Here is an 18,217-nt window from a genome sequence, read left to right on the forward strand (position 1 = left end):
AGGAATCAGCGTGTTTTTATATGTGTGCCTTTATTTAAAATGCATCTCTGGGTTATTTGTGGGGCATAGGAATTCATTCACCCCCCCCAATGGTCTGGCTCACATGGTCCGAGGGACAGTGGACCGGCCCCCTACTGAAAAAGTTTTCTGACCCCTGAACTAAGGCATGGGTAGGCGAACTAAGACCCGGGGGCCGGATATGGCCCAATCGCCTTCTAAATCTGGCCCACAGACAGTCCGGGAATCAGGTTGTTTTTGCATGAGTAGAATGTGTGCTTTTATTTAAAATGCAATGACATCCCTCTCTCCACCTGTGTTTCCCCAGTAACAAGGACTCGGAGGTATACGGTCGCCATCTGCTGAGGCAAAGAATAAAAATCACGGCTAGTAGGCACTTGTTATTTATTTTAATTGGTGTACCCCACTTCTCACCACTTGAGTCTCAAAGCAGCCCTTTCCATCTACTGCCACAAATGGTCTATTTCCCTTCTAAAGCCACCCAAGCTATCCTATGGTTGCAAATTCCGGACAGTGGCAAAGCTAGCTTCATCGGCGCCCGTGCACCTGGTGCCGTGCCAGGGGGGGGAGCGTCTGCAACCCCATCGTTCTGCCCAGACACTGAGGTCCAGCACCGAAGGCCTTCTGGCGGTTCCCTCACTGCGAGAAACCAAGTTACAGGGAACCAGGCAGGGTGCCTTCTTGGTGGTGGCACCCGCCCTGTGGAACGCCCTCCCACCAGATGTCAAAGAGAAAAACAACTACCAGACTTTTAGAAGACATCTGAAGGCAGCCTTGTTCAGGGAAGCTTTTAATGTTTGATGCATTACTGTATTTTAATATTTTGTTGGAAGCCGCCCAGAGTGGCTAGGGAAGCCCAGCCAGATGGGCGGGGTATAAATAATAAATTATTATTATTATTGTCACCCCCCTGGAGTGGACCGCCACCTTCCTACGCCCCTGTATCTCCCGCCCTTTGCCGACGTGTTCCAAAGGAAAGCAGAGCAAGACGTCTGGTGCCAGTCTGGCTGCAGGATTTGCCAGAAGTACAGTGATACCTCGGGTTAAGTACTTAATTCATTCCGGAGGTCCGTTCTTAACCGGAAACTGTTCTTAACCTGAAGCACCACTTTAGCTAATGTGGCCTCCAGCTGCCGCTGCACCGCCGGAGCACGATTTCTGTTCTCATCCTAAAGCAAAGTTCTGAACCCGAGGTACTATTTCTGGGTTGGCGGAGTCTGTAACCTGAAGCATATGTAACCTGAGGTACCACTGTACAAGGTTGGACTCCACTCCAGATTCGTTCCAATCCTCTTTTAAAGCCACCCACGCGGGGGGACCATCACTGCATCCTGTGGGAAGGAGTTCCATAGTTTAACTCCACAAACCTAATGAGAACCAAAAAGGTGCCTTGTGCAAATGGGTGAAACGTGGTCGAATTTGCCCTGGAAACCCCACAAAATAGGAACAAAGAAGACAAACACGGTAGCACCAGCCCATATTTATTTAGCTGCATTTACGTTACATGTAAAATTTACCACTGTTCGTTGAAGGTACCACAGTAGGAGGGCGACTGGCAAGGAAATTTTTTTAAAATGGAGTAGCTTGGAAGAATGACTTCCAAGCACTTTTTTTGTGGGGAGATCTCAGGTCATTTCCAAGTCAGCTTGGGAGAACATGCCTGAAGTTGTATTTTCAAACTCAGCTGTACCAAACTGTGTCCCCTGGCATTGCTCCAAATTCCCATCAGCCCCCAGCCAACATGGCGGTTGGTCAGGAGTGATGGGGAGTTATAGTGCAATATCTGCAGGGCAACGACATTAGCCATCCTTGGTGTAACTTGATGCCTAAATTTCACCTGCCCACATAATCTATGCAGGTGAGACTGGTCCAACTGTAATTTCACCCCTCTCCTCCCAAACATGGCTCCCTCTGTGGTCAGTACGGAATTGATTAAATTGTGCGGGAACTGGTACCCAATTTTTATCATGTTCCTCTCTGTTTTCCTCCCTCTGCCGGGCTGCAAGCTCTCGCTTCAAGACTGCAAACTGCCTCAAACGGAAAAAAGCAACGTATCAGTGCAAAAGAAAATAAGTTAAATAAATAAGACTTGAAGACAGTGCTGATTCTCTCCTGCGCAAAATGGTTGATCTGTCTATTCCACTAGATGAACTTTTTTTTTTAAAAAAAAACCCTTTTGAAAACCACCAACCAATCTTCAGCACTGAGAAATTAAATAACAATAAAGAACGAACAACAATTTTTCCTCAAAGCTATTTTAAACCACGCTGGTTTTCTCCTGGTTCACCAGATGTACGGGAGAAAAAATTTCTCTGGAACAGAAGAACCATGTAGAATGAAATAAGTCTGTGCCTGTTTTGTATATTTGGTGCTGTGAACATCATACCCTGATTGTCTCTGCTGTATTAAACTGGTGCTAGCTCATGCAAGGCTGTGGGAATCGGATGTGTTACACGGAATTCCCTTTCAGCTGTCAGGCTTCCTCAAACTCGGCCCTCCAGATGTTCTGAGACTACAGTTCCCATCATCCCTGACCACTGGTCCTGCTAGCTAGGGATAGTGGGAGTTGTAGACCAAAAAAACATCTGGAGGGCCGAGTTTGAGGAAGCCTGAGCCAAGTCCTAATACTGGAATGTCCCCCACTTCAAGAAAAATCAGCTGGCCACGGGTGGGGCCTGCCTGGCACAACTCTTTCTGCTAGGAGGCCTACAAGACCTTCCAGCAGAAAGAGTTGAAGGTCTTCTGTGGTTCACCTGGACTCTGATGGATGTACACCTGTTTCCATTAAACACTGGAGGGATGTGGAACCTGTGGCCTTCCAGATCTTGTTTGGAGCTCCAACTCCCATCCGCCCCAGCCACAATGGCCTGGGATGATGGGAGATGTAGTCCCAGGAACATCTGGAGGACCACAGGTCCCCCACCTCCGATTTCAAGCGTTTGCATGAAGCCAGCCGTGTGCGAATGCGAAATGGCAGCAGATCCGTCACAGTAGATTGGGGTAGCCAAAACGATGTTCTGCAGATGTTGTGGACCCTCATCAGCCTCAGCCAACGAGGTGTGCTTTAGTTCAACAACATCTGGAGAGCAATGTCGCTGGCTCCAGTTTGTAAGCAGACGCCAACTCAGGCTTCCCCGCAAGACTTAGGTTGCCCATTTATACTTTGGTTTCTGCAGAGCCCTGGATCTGTGGTGATCTCAAATCAAAAAGTCAACTGGGTTCCCCTTTCATAGACCCAAAACACATCTCTCCTAAGTTTTCTGGGCTGTGATGGTCACCACAGAACTATCAGGGCTGGCTTTCGTAAACAAGTACAGGTTAAGAACAGGGGGACGGCATTCCTGTTCTCGAGTAATGCCCAGGGGATGAGGACAGGATCGTGACTAAATCCAGTGCTATACTACAGTTGGGTTGGCGTGACCTTATTTCCCTGTGTATGGCTGCCGACAGGGTGGAACCATAAGACTGATCCGCGTGGTCCCAATCCTTTGGGGCTGACTATCAAATTGGCTGGCTTTGTTGTTGCTGCGGTGCAAGAACTTTATATTTCTCACGGTAGCTGGAAAGGGGAGTCTTAATAATCCTCAGCGATTCCGAAGGAAGGATCCTGCACTGAGGTCATAACGGGTTTGAGGTATCCCATTACTCTTCCTTGTTGTTTTCCTGCAAATCGCTCTCTGCCCGTAACTTTTGGCTGTTGACTTCATTGTATTTCAACCAGTGTAGTATTTCCTCAGGAAGTTCAGGAGACTCCACCTATAAGATCAGAGAAAGAAGGGGATATTATGCCATATACCGTATTTTTCGCTCTATAACATGCACCCGACCATAACACGCACGTAGTTTTTAGAGGAGGAAAATAAGAAAAAAAATATTCTAAACGAAACAGTGGATGTATGATTTTTGTGGTTCATGGCCACAGACTGTGGCTGTGGCCACAGACATGTGATCTGACAGTGAGTTTGGAGTAGCCCAATGCAAAAACCCTGAGGATCCATGTGGATCCATGCTTTGTAACCACGTTTTTGCACCACTGCAACCCCAGGCAACAGTGGGTGCGTGATTTTTTTGGGTGCAAGATGTAGCCATGGACATGCTATGTGATCTGATGGTGAATTTGGGGTGACCCAGTGCAAAAATCCTGAGGATCCATGTGGATCCGTGCTTTGTAACCACGTTTTAAGTGGGGAGGGAAGGAAAAGCACTTAAGGGACAAGGAGCACGCATGGGGTGTGTGGAGAAGGATGCTGCTAATAATGCTATTTAGCGAACTGAGTGGGGAGGAGAGAGGGACAGAGAGCCTGCTTGCTTTAAAGGAGCCAACTGGATAGGAGCCACTTACACTCGTGTAAGCGGCTCCTCTCCTCTCCCGCTTTGCTCCTTTAAAGAAGGAGGCTCTCTGTCCCTCTCTCCTCCCCACTCAGCGGCTCTTCTCCCACTTTGCTGTTTCAAAGCGAGCCACGGAGGAGGGAAGGAAGGGGAACCATGGATCCTCTGCTCACGACTGCAGCAGATCCCCCCCGCCACCCGTATGCATTCCCTCCATAACACACACAGACATTTCCCCTTACTTTCTAGGAGGAAAAAAGTGAGTGTTATGGTCCAAAAAATACGGTATATAACATCTTCATGATCTCCCTAAGGTTATAGCATGCTGTGAATTTACCTCCTTGAAACTAGCGAAAATGCATAAAAGAGGGCCACCGATTTGTTGGAGATGTAAAATAGATGTGGAGTCATACTACCAGACATGGCGGACTTGTGCAATCATTAGAGGGAATTCTGGGATAATATCTATAATGAATTTAAGAAATTATTCAGACTTACCTTTAACCCCCCCCCCCCCAGATCTTTCTTTTAGGCATTTTACCATTAGAAATTAAGAAAGACATAAGACCGCTGTTCGTGTATGCCACCACAGAAGCAAGAATTCTTGTGGCATGGAAGTGGAAAAACAAAACAGTAACGACAATTACAGATTGGCAGATACTCATGTTAGAATATTTACAACTAGCAAAACTGACGGGAATAGTTAGAGGAGTATTGAACCAGAAAATATTTGGAGAATGGAGAATATTTAAGGATTATGTAAGATCATATTGTACCAACCACACCATATTAGCAGAACTTGAGTGATACTTGTAAACACAACAAATACCGTTTGTGGAATAGACGGGAACAATATTAAAGAATATAAAACTGTGTGGAAAAAACGAAAGTATAAACAGTACAATGAGAATTCATAGCTGTCAACTTTTCCCTTTTCTTGTGAGGAATCCTATTCGGAATAAGGGAATTTCCCTTAAAAAAAGGGAAACGTTGACAGCCATGCAAATGACTGGAAGACTCGTTTTGTCAGAAGTCTTTTTTATTTAAGTGTTTAATTAAGTATTAATTAGGAAGGTTAAGGGGTTTTTTATGTACGTAAATTTGCTTTTTCTATTCTTTTCTCTTAATTGTTTTTTCTTTAATTTTCTTTTTGTAGTATGAGATTGTAAATTCTTTGTATAAGTGTGTAATTTCAATTAATAAAGATTTTTTTTTAAAAAAAGAGCAGAGAAAGAAGATGAACTAGGCCTAGGGGGCAAGGGGTGGCGGAATCCAATATGAATCCGAGGAACAAAAGCTGGTTTTCATGTGGGAAAAAAAGAAAAAGCAATCCAATTCTCAAAATCTGATTTCTAAATGTGAAAAAAGAGCCAAGTTTGGTTGCGTAATGATGGTAACCACCAGCTTGGGTGCCGTTGTGGGACGGGGACATAGATTTCCCCTGGATCTGGCCATTGTGCTGGAGGCGAGGGGTTTTCTCAGGTTTGGGGAAACCCTTTACAGCTTCCCCAGGTCCAGGAAATGGATCACAGCTTGCCTGTCTATTTAATAATAATAATAATAATAATAATAATAATAATAATAATTTTTATTTATACCCCGCTCTCCCCGGCCAGAGCCGGGCTCAGGGCGGCTAACACCAGTAAAAAACACAGTAGGGGAAAAAAAACCCCAATTTAAAATACAGGCTAAAATGCAATTTAAAATACAGCCTCATTTTAAAAGTAGCCGATAAATCAAGACCATAAGGGGAGGGAAAACATAATGGTCAGACTGAGTCCAAACCAAAGGCCAGGTGGAACAGCTCTGTCTTGCAGGCCCTGCAGAAAGCTGTCAAGTCCAGCAGGGCCCTAGTCTTTCGTGACAGAGCGTTCCATCAAGTCGGGGCCAGTGCTAAAAAGGCCCTGGCCCTAGTTGAGACCAATGTAACTACCTTGCGACCTGGGACCTCCAAAATGTTATTATTTGTGGACCTTAAGGTTCTCCGTGGGGCATACCAGGATTTGGCCAATGTTGTCGGACGTAGGTATAAATACAGATACATAAAAGAATGCAAATTTGGCACTGTATCTCTCTGTTTGTTCGCTTAAAGAAGGCAGGTTTCCAGGGGGGCGCCGAGTAATTTTTTTCTGGAAACGTGGCAAGAGGCCATATAAGTTTGGGAACCTCTGCTCTAACCACTGTACCACCGCAGCCACTCACTAATTTTTGCAACTCACTGCCGTTCCGCTCAAGATTTCTTCCCTTATATACCTGCCAGCTAAGAGATCACTTCAAGAAACTGACAAGGCAGGCTTGAGTCCACCAACATTTTAAGTATGAAAGTGAGAGCTGGACCATAAAGAAGGCTGATCACCGAAGAGTTGATGCTTTTGAATTCTGGTGCTGGAGGAGACTCTTGAGAGTCCCATGGGCTGCAAGAAGATCAAACCTCTCCATTCTGAAGGAAATCAGCCCTGAGTGCTCACTGGAAGGACAGATCCTGAAGCTGAGACTCCAAGACTTTGGCCACCTCATGAGAAGAGAAGACTCCCTGGAAAAGACCCTGATGTTGGGAAAGATGGAGGGCACAAGGAGAAGGGGATGACAGAGGACAAGATGGTTGGACACTGTTCTCGAAGATACCAACATGAGTCTGACCAAACTGCGGGAGGCAGCGGAAGACAGGAGTGCCTGGTGTGCTCTGGTCCAGGGGTCACGAAGAGTCGGACACGACTAAACAACAAGAAACCTGGTAACAGGGTGGATAAAAATCAATGATTTAAAAAATAATAATTAATTTTTAAATTATTATTATTTAAATCAGATTTTTAAAATAAAATGCTTTCGGAGGAAAAATCTTTCTAAAGATAGTTTTCTATTTAAGTTACATTATAGTCCAAAGGCTATTCATCAGGAAACAAGGGTTGTTTTAAGTTTTTCATGTGTATGGTAAAACTCAGTCTAAGTTTTTTTTTATTAATTGTTTAACTGCATCAGTTAACAAACATGGATGCTATGTTATTGCTTTAGTTAAATAATTTTTAAAAATTGTTATTAAGGAAATGATTATTTTTCTCCTTCCAATAAAGTACAGCAGAAAAGTTGTCCAAATATAAACAGTTAACTTATTAAACCTAACAATAATTTCATAATTATCTGTCTACGTATTTCTTATAGTATAACCAAATCAGTAATTTTTGATATTACTGTAAAAACTACTCTGAAAGTTTATTATTCCAAAAATTGAAACCTTCATTGGGTTGTTAAATATTAAGATTAGACCAGCAAGAATGAGTCTTTCTGGGGGAAAAAAAAGATTAAAATAAAGTCTTACTGACTAGTGATTTAAATCAAGCCTTACTGACTAGTGTTTCAAATCTTGATCTAAATCATGATTTAAATTGATTTGATTGAAATCAAATCCACCCTGCCTGTTAAGTCTTTATGGTGTAGTAAGACTGTTTGGTGACACCAGCCACGAAATTAAAAGACGCCTGCTTCTTGGGAGAAAAGTGATGACAAACCTAGACAGCATCTTAAAAAGTAGAGACATCACCTTGCCAACAAAGGTCTGTATAGTAAAAGCCATGGTTTTCCCAGTAGTGATGTATGGAAGTGAGAGCTGGACCATAAAGAAGGCTGATTGCCAAAGAATGGGTGCTTTTGAATTATGGTGCTGGAGGAGACTCTTGAGAGTCCCATGGACTGCAAGAAGATCAAACCGATCCATTCTGAAGGAAATCAGCCCTGAGTGCTCACTGGAAGGACAGATCCTGAAGCTGAGGCTCCAAGACTTTGGCTACCTCATGAGAAGAGAAGACTCCCTGGAAAAGACCCTGACGTTGGGAAAGATGGAGGGCACAAGGAGAAGGGGACAACAGAGGACAAGGTGGCTGGACAGTGTTCTCGAAGCTACCAACATGAGTTTGACCAAACTGTGGGAGGCAGTGGAAGACAGGAGTGCCTGGCGTGCTCTGGTCCATGGGGTCACGAAGAGTCGGACACGACTAAACGACTAAACAACAACAACAAAGACTGTTTGCTGTTTCTATAATCCTATGTTGCAGATTCCTGTCAATCCACTGGGACACAGGAACTCACACATGGGTAGAACAGGGACATGCGCATAAGAGTGAGCATGCAATGGTATTCTCCCCTGAGCATCTTCCAAGAGCCTTATTAATGCAATTTCTCCTTGCCAGAAGCTCTGTAAATTACATAGCTGGCTCATTTGTTAACCACTGGTGATTAGAAGGTTGTTTGTCTTCTCCTATGAATTCTGCTTTTCTGCTCATGGTGATATCAGGGAGCTCACGGTTTGTCCCTGACATGCTAGCTTTCTAGATGAAAGGCATTTGCGGGTGGCAGCAATTTAATCTTTAATTATATAGGATTTACGCAATGCTTCATCATCAAAAGCAGAGGTCAGCAAAAGAACATTGTTCATGTACGGAATAACGGTGGCCAGAATTTTAGTAGCAAGAAATTGGAAAAACACGGAAGATTGGCAGATCCTAATGGTAGAATATCTGCAGCTGGCGAAAGCGACAGGAAGAGTAAGAGGCCACCCAAAACAAAAAGTCTATAAGGATTGGAGAATTTTTAAAGAATCTTTAGAAAACTATGGACTAAAAGGAAACATCTTGGCAGAATTAGGCTGGTCCCTGTATTGTATAAATAGAAGTTCGTAGGGAGGTAAAAAGAAACTATATAAGAAATATGTAACTGTGCGGTAAAAAGTAATGGATAGATAAAAGTACAGTGAGATTAATTGGAAGTCAGTTTTAATTTTCTTCTCTATAAGTTTTATAATTGTTTTCAGTACCAGGAGTATCTATGATGATAGTTATATTAATCTTGTTGTATCTTATAGTGCGGTGGTTTGTTTGATTCTTCTGTTATTTGTTTGTTTGACTGTATGTTTGTTTACTTGTTTGTCCGTCTGTTTTTTCATAAATGCATTTATTTTAAATTAATAAAGATATATCCAAAAAATCAACAACACAAAAGCAGAGGTCAGCAACCTAAGGCCCATGGGCCAGAAGCGGCCCATGAGGGCTGCTTAACCGGCCCCCGAGCTGCCCGCTCAGTGAGTCCCCGCGCTGCACTAAACTGGTGCAGCATGTCGTGGGGGCTCTCTTCCACGGCTCCGGAAATTGCTTCTGCACATGCCCAGACGCCACAAATTGCTTCTGCGCAGGCATGATTTCCGGCGTCTGGGCATGCGCAGAAGTGATTTCCGGCGGCGCGCTCGCCGGCCCGGCCCACGGAGGATCTCCACAGGAGTGATCCGGCCCATGTCCGGTAAGCCTTGCCGACCTCTGATCAAAACCTCTAAGCTGTTACACAAAACGTAATACACACGTTATAAACGCTGATGGAATCAGGTGTCAAGAAAACGCTTCCCTGAAAATGTTCCAATTAAAAATCAGCAGTTTTAGAAGGACCTTGGATCCCGAACGTCTTGGGAGTCGAACGCTTTGGCTCCCAAATGCCGCAAACCCGGAAGTGGCTGTTCCAGTTTGTGAACGTTCTTTGGAATCCGAATGTCCGACGGGGCTTCTGATTGGCTGCGGGAGCCTCCTGCAGCCAGCTGGAAGACACGCTTTGGTTTCTGAACATTTTGGAAGTCGAACGGACTTTTGGAACAGATTCCGTTTGACTTCCTTAAATTTTTTTTTTTTTAAATTAACATATAAAACACATACATATACATTTACACAATACACATACACAACACACTACCTAATTTTCATAACATAAAACATTACTACATTACTCTATATAATACAGTACTACATTACTCTATATAATACCTACCTATACTGTACATTTCAACATACCTACACACCTACCCCACACAGACACCCACCAAGTGACTTGACTTCCAGCCATTCTTGTTATGCAACTTTATTTTCCCAACTAGCTTAAACGCATTTCATTATTTCTTTAATCTCTTCTTCTATCTTGACTTTACTCTCCTTTCACTGTAATTCTTTTCTGGATTCACTCAATATCTGTCAGAAATTCTACTTTTTCGACACAAATTTGGATGTATTCCTTAAAGATAGCCCACTCCTTATTCACTTTTTGTACCATATCTCCTCTTATCCTCCCTGTTAGTTCGGCAATATGGAAGTATTCCATCATTTTAGATAACCAGTCTGTTTTAGTTGGGACGCTGCTGCTTTTCCAATTTTTGGCAATCAATAACCTTGCCGCCGTAGTTGCATACGTAAATATTCTGTTTGACTTCCAAGATACGACTGTATACATTAAAAAAAAGGCCAGCAGGATTTTAGCATGTTTGGATCCTAATGGCGCAGCCGTGCTTGTCATAGTGGGTATAATTACGGCCTCTTTACCCATGCCATTGGGGACGCAGGTGGTGCTGTGGGTTAAACCACAGAGCCTAGGGCTTGCCGATCAGAAGGTCGGCGGTTCGAATCCCCATGATGGGGTGAGGTCCCGTTGCTTGGTCCCTGCTCCTGCCAACCTAGCAGTTCGAAAGCACGTCAAAGTGCAAGTAGATAAATAGGTACTGCTCCAGCGAGAAGGTAAACGGCGTTTCCTTGCGCTGCTCTGGTTCGCCAGAAGCGGCTTAGTCATGCTGGCCACATGAGCCGGAAGCTGTACGCCGGCTCCCTTGGCCAATAAAGCGAGATGAGTGCCACAACCCCAGAGTCGGTCATGACTGGACCTAATAGTCAGGGGTCCCTTTACCTTTACCCATCCCATTGGAAGGCGGTGGACTCTCTATGATCCTGTTCTCACACTGCCCAATCACATGCCCCAAAGGGAAATCTGCAAGCAGGATTTAAGCACAAAAGCATTTTCTCTCCTCCCATGACTTCCAACGACTTGTATTCAGGAGCCTTGCTGCCTCCGACGAAGCTGAATGTTGGAAGACCTTTATCTCGGTTGGCTTCCAAACTGGATTTTAAATAACTTTTATTTTTACGTATGAAAGCATTCTTAATTGTTCTAATTGTTTTCATATATGGAACCGGGTAATTGTCTTTTACTGCTGATGCTTTTTATTGCGAAACCGCCTCCAGATATTTTATGGAAAGGGAGTCATAAATGGAATTAAATAAGGTTCAGGGCAGACAAGAGGAGGTTACTCCTTCACTCAAAAGTCTGGTTAATCTATGGAAATCGAACGCCACCAATTCGAAAGGCATGTGCCAGCGAATTCAGCTTAGCCAGGGCGGAAATACGGACTGTCTAATTTAAAGTTTCCATCTCCTCAGACAATTCAACATGCATGGGGACATAAGAAGAATTCTTCTCTGTGGATTTGTCTAGCCCTCTTTTAAAAGCTGGTGGCCAGCATTGTCTCTTGTGGCAGGGAGTTCCATAGATAAAACTATGGAAACACTCTGTGCTGATTCCTCTACAGTGGCTGGGCCCAGGCAGCTACCTATGATGGCGGCCTTTTGCTGTAATTGAAGGAAATCAGCCCTGAGTGCTCACTGGAAGGACAGATCGTGAAGCTGAGGCGCCAAGACTTTGGCCACCTCACCTCATGAGAAGAGAAGACTCTCTAGAAAAGACGTATGTAACCTGAGGTACCACTGTACCTTCTTCCAGTAGGCAGAAGCTGAAAGAGATCATTTCCAGGGTGCACACTATCCTGTGCCATCTCTGCCGCTTTCTTATGACACCTGGAAGCGTAGATTTGATCCAAGGTGGGCAAGAAGCCCAGAATAAAATTTAAAATACTAACAGATGCAAAGGAAAGAGGTGGATTTGCCCTGCCAGACCTCAAACTTTATTATGAATCAGCAGCTTTTTGCTGGTTGAAAGAATGGCTGCTTCTTGAAAACACTGACATTTTGGATGTGGAAGGTTTTAACAATGTATTTGGATGGCATGCATATCTGTGGTACGATAAGGTCAAAGCACATAAAGCATTTAAAAACCATATTGTCAGGAAAGCATTGTTTAATGTTTGGATAAGATATAAGGATTTATTGGAAAATAAAACCCCAAGGTGGCTGTCACTGATGGAAGCGAAAGCTTTGAAAAAGCTCAATATGGAGGTCAAATGGCCGAAATACTGGGAAATTTTGGAACAAGATGGAGATAGATTGAAACTGCAGAGTTTTGAAAAACTAAAAAACAAAGTGCGAGACTGGCTTCATTATTACCAGATAATGGAGGCATACAATTTGGACAAGAAAATCGGCTTCCAGGTGGAAAAATCAAAATTAGAAACAGAACTGTTAGAACCTAAAACTAAAATTTTGTCAAAGATGTATAACTTGCTGTTGAAATGGAATACTCAGGATGAAACGGTGAAATCTGCTATGATTAAATGGGCACAAGATGTTGGACATAATATTATGTTTGCTGACTGGGAACAGTTGTGGACCACAGGTATGAAATTTACGGCATGTAATGCCTTAAGAGAAAATATTATGAAAATGATATACAGGTGGTACATAACCCCAGTCAAGCTTGCAAAAATCTATCATGTGCCTGATAATAAATGTTGGAAATGTAAAGAAACTGAAGGTACATTTTTTCACCTTTGGTGGACGTGCCCAAAGATTAAGGCTTTCTGGGAGATGATCTATAACGAAATGAAAAAGGTATATAAATATACCTTCTTGAAGAAACCAGAGGCCTTTCTCCTGGGCATAGTCGGCCAATTGGTGTTAAAAAAGGATAGAACTTTCTTTATGTATGCTACAACAGCAGCAAGAATACTCATTGCAAAGCACTGGAAGACACAAGATTTACCCACACTGGAGGAATGGCAGATGAAATTAATGGACTATATGGAATTGGCAGAAATGACTGGCAGAATCCGTGACCAGGGAGAAGAGTCGGTGGAAGAAGATTGGAAGAAATTTAAAGACTATTTACAGAAATATTGCAAAATAAATGAATGTTAGAATGATGTTGGATTGAAGTTAAGTGGTTTCTAGCTGTATAGGTACAAAAGAATATGGAAAAATTGGTTTTTAATTTGTAAAAATCTAATGTCATAATATATCAAGATTAAGGATTAGGATTAAAAAGGAGGGAAAGGAATTGTTGGATTAACAAATTGAATTGGAATACAAAAGAGGGAGGTATGAGGAGGTCCGGGAAACAAGTAAACGTAAAAGAAGTGAGGAAAAGATGGAATTGTTTTTAACTGTTTTTTCTTTGTTTTTCTACTTTGTATCTTTCTTTTTTATTGTTTTTTTATTATTATTAATGTGATTTTTTTCCTTTTGAAACTTTAATAAATATTATTCTAAAAAAAAAGAGATTTGATCCAAGGTGGGAAGAGTGCACCCAATTATTCTCTCTGCACTCTTTACAACCCTGGACAGCATATGTCGGAGGATATGGAGTTATGCAGTGCTTTTTTTCTAAAAAAACGTTGAGGGGTACTCTCATTTTCCTACTAATATTGAAATACTGCCCCTCAAATGAGGCCAAACTTATTAGATTCACAAAATGTTTAGGGGTACGCATACCCCTGCATCCCACCAGAAAAAAGCAGTGGAGTTATGTGACCCCCTCAGCCAAGGATATACAGTGGTACCTCGGGTTACATACGCTTCAGGTTACATACGCTTCAGGTTACAGACTCCGCTAACCCAGAAATAGTACCTCAGGTTAAGAACTTTGCTTCAGGATGAGAGCAGAAATCGTGCTCTGGCGGCGCAGTGGCAGCAGGAGGCCCCATTAGCTAAAGTGGTGCTTCAGGTTAAGAACAGTTTCAGGTTAAGAACGGACCTCCAGAATGAATTAAGTACTTAACCCGAGGTACCACAGTAAGTAGCTCTACAATCTTTAGAAAACATCTGTATAGCTTTATAGAATAATGAAGCCAGGCACCAGGCAAAAGCATTCACCTTTAACTAGGCCTTTGGTCGACTGTTATCCATTGCACCCTTGCTAAACGTGTTGGGGAAGGCGAGAGTTATCAGGTTGCTTTTATTTTATGTATTTTGTGTTTTTATACTGTGCTTTTATCCTGTGAACTGCACCTGAGACCTGCGGGCATAGGGCGGTGTACAAATTTAATAAATAACAATAAATAATAACATTATGTTTTTATGTTAAGTTGGAAGCCGCCCAAAGTGGTAATCTTTCGTAATATGGTGCTCTGTGGGAGGCCAAAATTTGTCACCTCAAAGGGATCTTCTGAATCATAGAAATGTACCATCCAATATTTATCTGATGAAAATTGGGACATCCTATTCCATAATAAATGTATGGAAGTGAGAGCTGGACCATAAAGAAGGCTGATCGCCGAAGAATTGATGCTTTTGAATTCTGGTGCTGGAGGAGACTCTTGAGAGTCCCATGGACTGCAGGAAGATCAAACCTCTCCATCCTTAAGGAAATCAGCCCTGAGTGCTCACTGGAAGGACGGATCCTGAAGCTGAGGCTCCAATACTTTGGCCACCTCATGAGAAGACTCCCTGGAAAAGACCCTGATGTTGGGAAAGATGGAGGGCACAAGGAGAAGGGGACAACAGAGGACAAGATGGTTGGACAGTGTTCTCAAAGCTACCAGCATGAGTTTGACCAAACTGCGGGAGGCAGTGGAAGACAGAAGTGCCTGGCGTGCTCTGGTCCAGGGGGTCACGAAGAGTCAGACACGACTAAACAACAAATTCAATAATAATAATTTTTGTTTTTGTTTTTGTTATCTTTTTTTTTTGAGATATGTATTGTGTATGATTTTCTTTTCTTTTTTTATTGTTTAAAACTTTAATAAAAATCATTTATAATAATAATAATAATAATAATAATAATAATAATAATAATAATTTTATTATTTATAACCCGCCCCCATCTGACGAGCCACTCTGGGTGGCTCCCAACGTATTTAATTTTTAATGTTTTGTTATGTTTTTATATAACTTCCCTGAACAGGGCTGCCTTTATAGATTGTATTGTTTTCTCCTTGGGTCAAGGGTTGCATAATTCCATACCCTTCAACATTTTCTCTGATGAAAATAGGGACATCCTAAGGAAAAGCAGGACATTTTGGGATCAAATCAGGAACCGGGACGGCTTCTGTAAAACCAGGACTGTCCCTGGAAAATAGGGACACGTGGAGGTTCTGTAAAAACCATTCCAACTGGCCTACTATTCCCCAAGTCTTCCTGAATAATGAATTTGTAGGGGCCTGCAATATACTTCTTCAGATGCATGAAAGCACAGACCAAGCGGAGGAGCTTAAGAAATTAGGAATCTGCTGATTTCCCTACCATTGTAATGCACTGCTCCAGATGTTGTACGATTTCTAATCACACTTCCATTTCTTATAGATTGCACTGTATCGTACTGCAGTTTGCACTCCACAGAATCCCAAACTGCAATACGGTATAATTCAATATAAGAAACAAATGAAACAATGGAAATACTGTGGCAGAACTACTGCAAGGTGTTCTACGTAGGGCTGCCTCTGAAGACAGTTTGGAAACTTCAGCTGGTGCAGAATTCAGCAGCCAGGTTGCTCACCGGACTGGCAAGACGGTTTGAGCATATTACACTGATCCTGGTCCGACTGCACTGGCTACCAATTAGTTTCTGGGCCCAATTCAAAGTGCTGGTTTTGACCTGTAAAGCCTTAAATTACTCAGGACCGCAATACCTCAAGGACCGCCTCTTTCCGTAATAACATACCCAGACCCTGAGATCATCTTCTGAGGCCCTTCTTTGTGTGCCTCCTCCTCAAGAGGTCCGGAAGGTGGCAACATGAGAACGGGGCCTTCTCTGCAGTGGCTCCCTGCCTGTGGAATGCTCTCTCCAGGGAAGTTCACCTGACACCCTCATTATAAACCTTTAGGCCTTAGGCAAAACATTCCTTTCTAACCAGGCCTTTGGTTGATCCGATTTACATCCTTTGCCTTTTTAAAATGTGTGTGTTTTTTAATGGGGGAGTGCTATTGGGTTGTTGTTTTTATTTTTATTAGGTATTTTATGGTTTTATATCTTGATCTTATTCTGTGAACTGCCCTGAGACCCCTGGGGGGAAAGGGTGGTATATAAATTCAATAAGACAAACATACAAACAAATAATGGTGCTAAATGTTTAGGTTTAGTGAATTATTAGGATCCGAAGAACAATTTTGCACCCACTCGGCCTGCCCTAGCCCTTGGACGTAGCCAGAATTTCTTTTTCTTTTTTGGAGCGGGGTTTGCAGGATTTTGTTTGGGGGGGGCAGATCCACAAATATCACTGAAAAGCACCCCATTATCTGAGGTTCAGGGACGTGGGACAGAAGGTCGGCGGTTCGAATCCCCGTGACGGGCTGAGCTCCCGTTGCTCGGTTCCAGCTCCTGCCAACCTAGCAGTTCGAAAGCACACCAGTGCAAGTAGATAAATAGGTACCACTCTCGTGGGAAGGTAAACAGCGTTTCCGTGCGCTGCTCTGGTTTGCCAGAAGCGGCTTAGTCGCTGTACGCCGGCTCCCTCGGCCAATAAAGCGAGATGAGCGCCGCAACCCCAGAGTCAGTCACTACTGGACCTTATGGTCAGGGGTCCCTTTATCTTTACCTGATGTTCTGCCCCAACCCCAAAAGAAGCTCAGCAACTTTGTTTGCCCCCCAAGAACTCAAATCCTGGCTAAGCTCATTCCCCCCGCCCGGTTCCGACTCACCTTCCTGCGGCAGAGGATCTCGACGGCTTGCGCGGGGCTGGCCCCCACCACGTGCAGCCGGACGTGGAGCACGGCGCACACGAAGCCGTCCCGTGCGCGCACGAAGCGCTGCTCCAGGACGAAGGCGCGCGCGTCCCAGCCCAGCAGCCTGGTGCGCACGTCGAAGCGCTCGAGCAGGTGCAGCGAGCGGCGGTAGCGGCACGTCGAGGCGGCCAGCACCGTGTGCGCGCCTAAGCCCCGGACGGCGCGCAGCAGCCCGCAGCGGGTGAGGTGCGCCAGGCGCGCCAGGTCCGCCTCGCGCGGGTAGCGCGCGTTGTTCATGTGCACCAGGCAGTCCAGGTCCGACGGCAGCACCCGGCTGGCGAAGCTCTGCTCCTCCAGCAAGTCCCACACCGTGGGCAGCGCCCAGCGCGCGTACAGCAGCGTCACGGGCACCCGCAGCAAGTACCAGCCGTCCAGCAGGGCGAATAGGGCGGCCAAGGCCCCCAAAGCCCACGCCAGCTCCGCCATGGCGCAAAGGGAAGCAGCTGGGCGCGCCGTCGAGGCGGTGCTTGCAGAGGAGCCGGGCAGCGCGCGTGGGAAGCTGCGCTTGCAGCCGTCTTGCAAAGCCGGCGCCGGGGAGCGAAGGTCACCGGCACGGCTCCTCCTCCTCTTCCTTCTGCCGTCTTCCGCCCTCCTCTTCCATTGCGCGCGGAGCCGCCTCTCCGGCTTCCTGCGCAGGTTCAGCGTCTTCCTCGGCCGGCCTTATGTAACGATGATGTTGCTTGCTCGCTTGCACGAGTCTGCTGGACAGCTCCCCCTTGCGCGCCGCCAGCTCTCTGCAAAATTATTATTATTATTTTTTCAACAGTTAAATGCCATGCAAAGAGACACCTTCCAGGAATTTTATAATATGTGAAATTTATCATATGCCTTTTCTGGTGGTTGTGCTATTTAGCCATTTTTTTATTATTACTTACGTTGTTAATAGAAGGTGATTGTTTTACTACCCAGACCCTGAGGTCATCTCTTTTGTTTAAATAACATTATTTTAATTGATTTTCCAATAAAAACAGCCAATCAACATATCCACATCAATATCCAATTAAAAACAAGAAAATAAAATAAAAAAAGACCAAATTGTAATCCAAATTGTAATTATTGATTTTTCGGGGCTCCCCAAAGTCCGGACCTCTGAAGCCTATCTCCAAATTTTCAGTCCTGCCTCTTCTCGTTATTTCCATGTTTTCCACCTTCTGGTCTTAATGCTTTAAAGTTCTCAACCCTGA

At 44.1% G+C, this 18,217-nt stretch overlaps 1 protein-coding gene across 1 annotated transcript; it reads right to left on the reverse strand.

The window, feature by feature from the left end:
* Positions 1–1,478: 1,478 nt before the first annotated feature.
* Positions 1,479–17,741, reverse strand: THEM6 (thioesterase superfamily member 6). Its single transcript, XM_081012869.1, has 2 exons — positions 16,950–17,741; positions 1,479–3,774 (listed from the first exon to the last, which is right to left on the reverse strand). Exons 1-2 carry the CDS (start codon positions 17,457–17,459, stop codon positions 3,661–3,663), a joined length of 624 nt encoding a protein of 207 aa, XP_080868995.1. The 5' UTR covers positions 17,460–17,741; the 3' UTR covers positions 1,479–3,660.
* Between the last annotated feature and the right edge of the window lie 476 nt (positions 17,742–18,217).

The sequence above is a fragment of the Podarcis pityusensis genome (assembly GCF_964106645.2).
Source record: "Podarcis pityusensis genome assembly, chromosome: 7".
In the NCBI taxonomy this organism is placed as follows: domain Eukaryota; kingdom Metazoa; phylum Chordata; class Lepidosauria; order Squamata; family Lacertidae; genus Podarcis; species Podarcis pityusensis.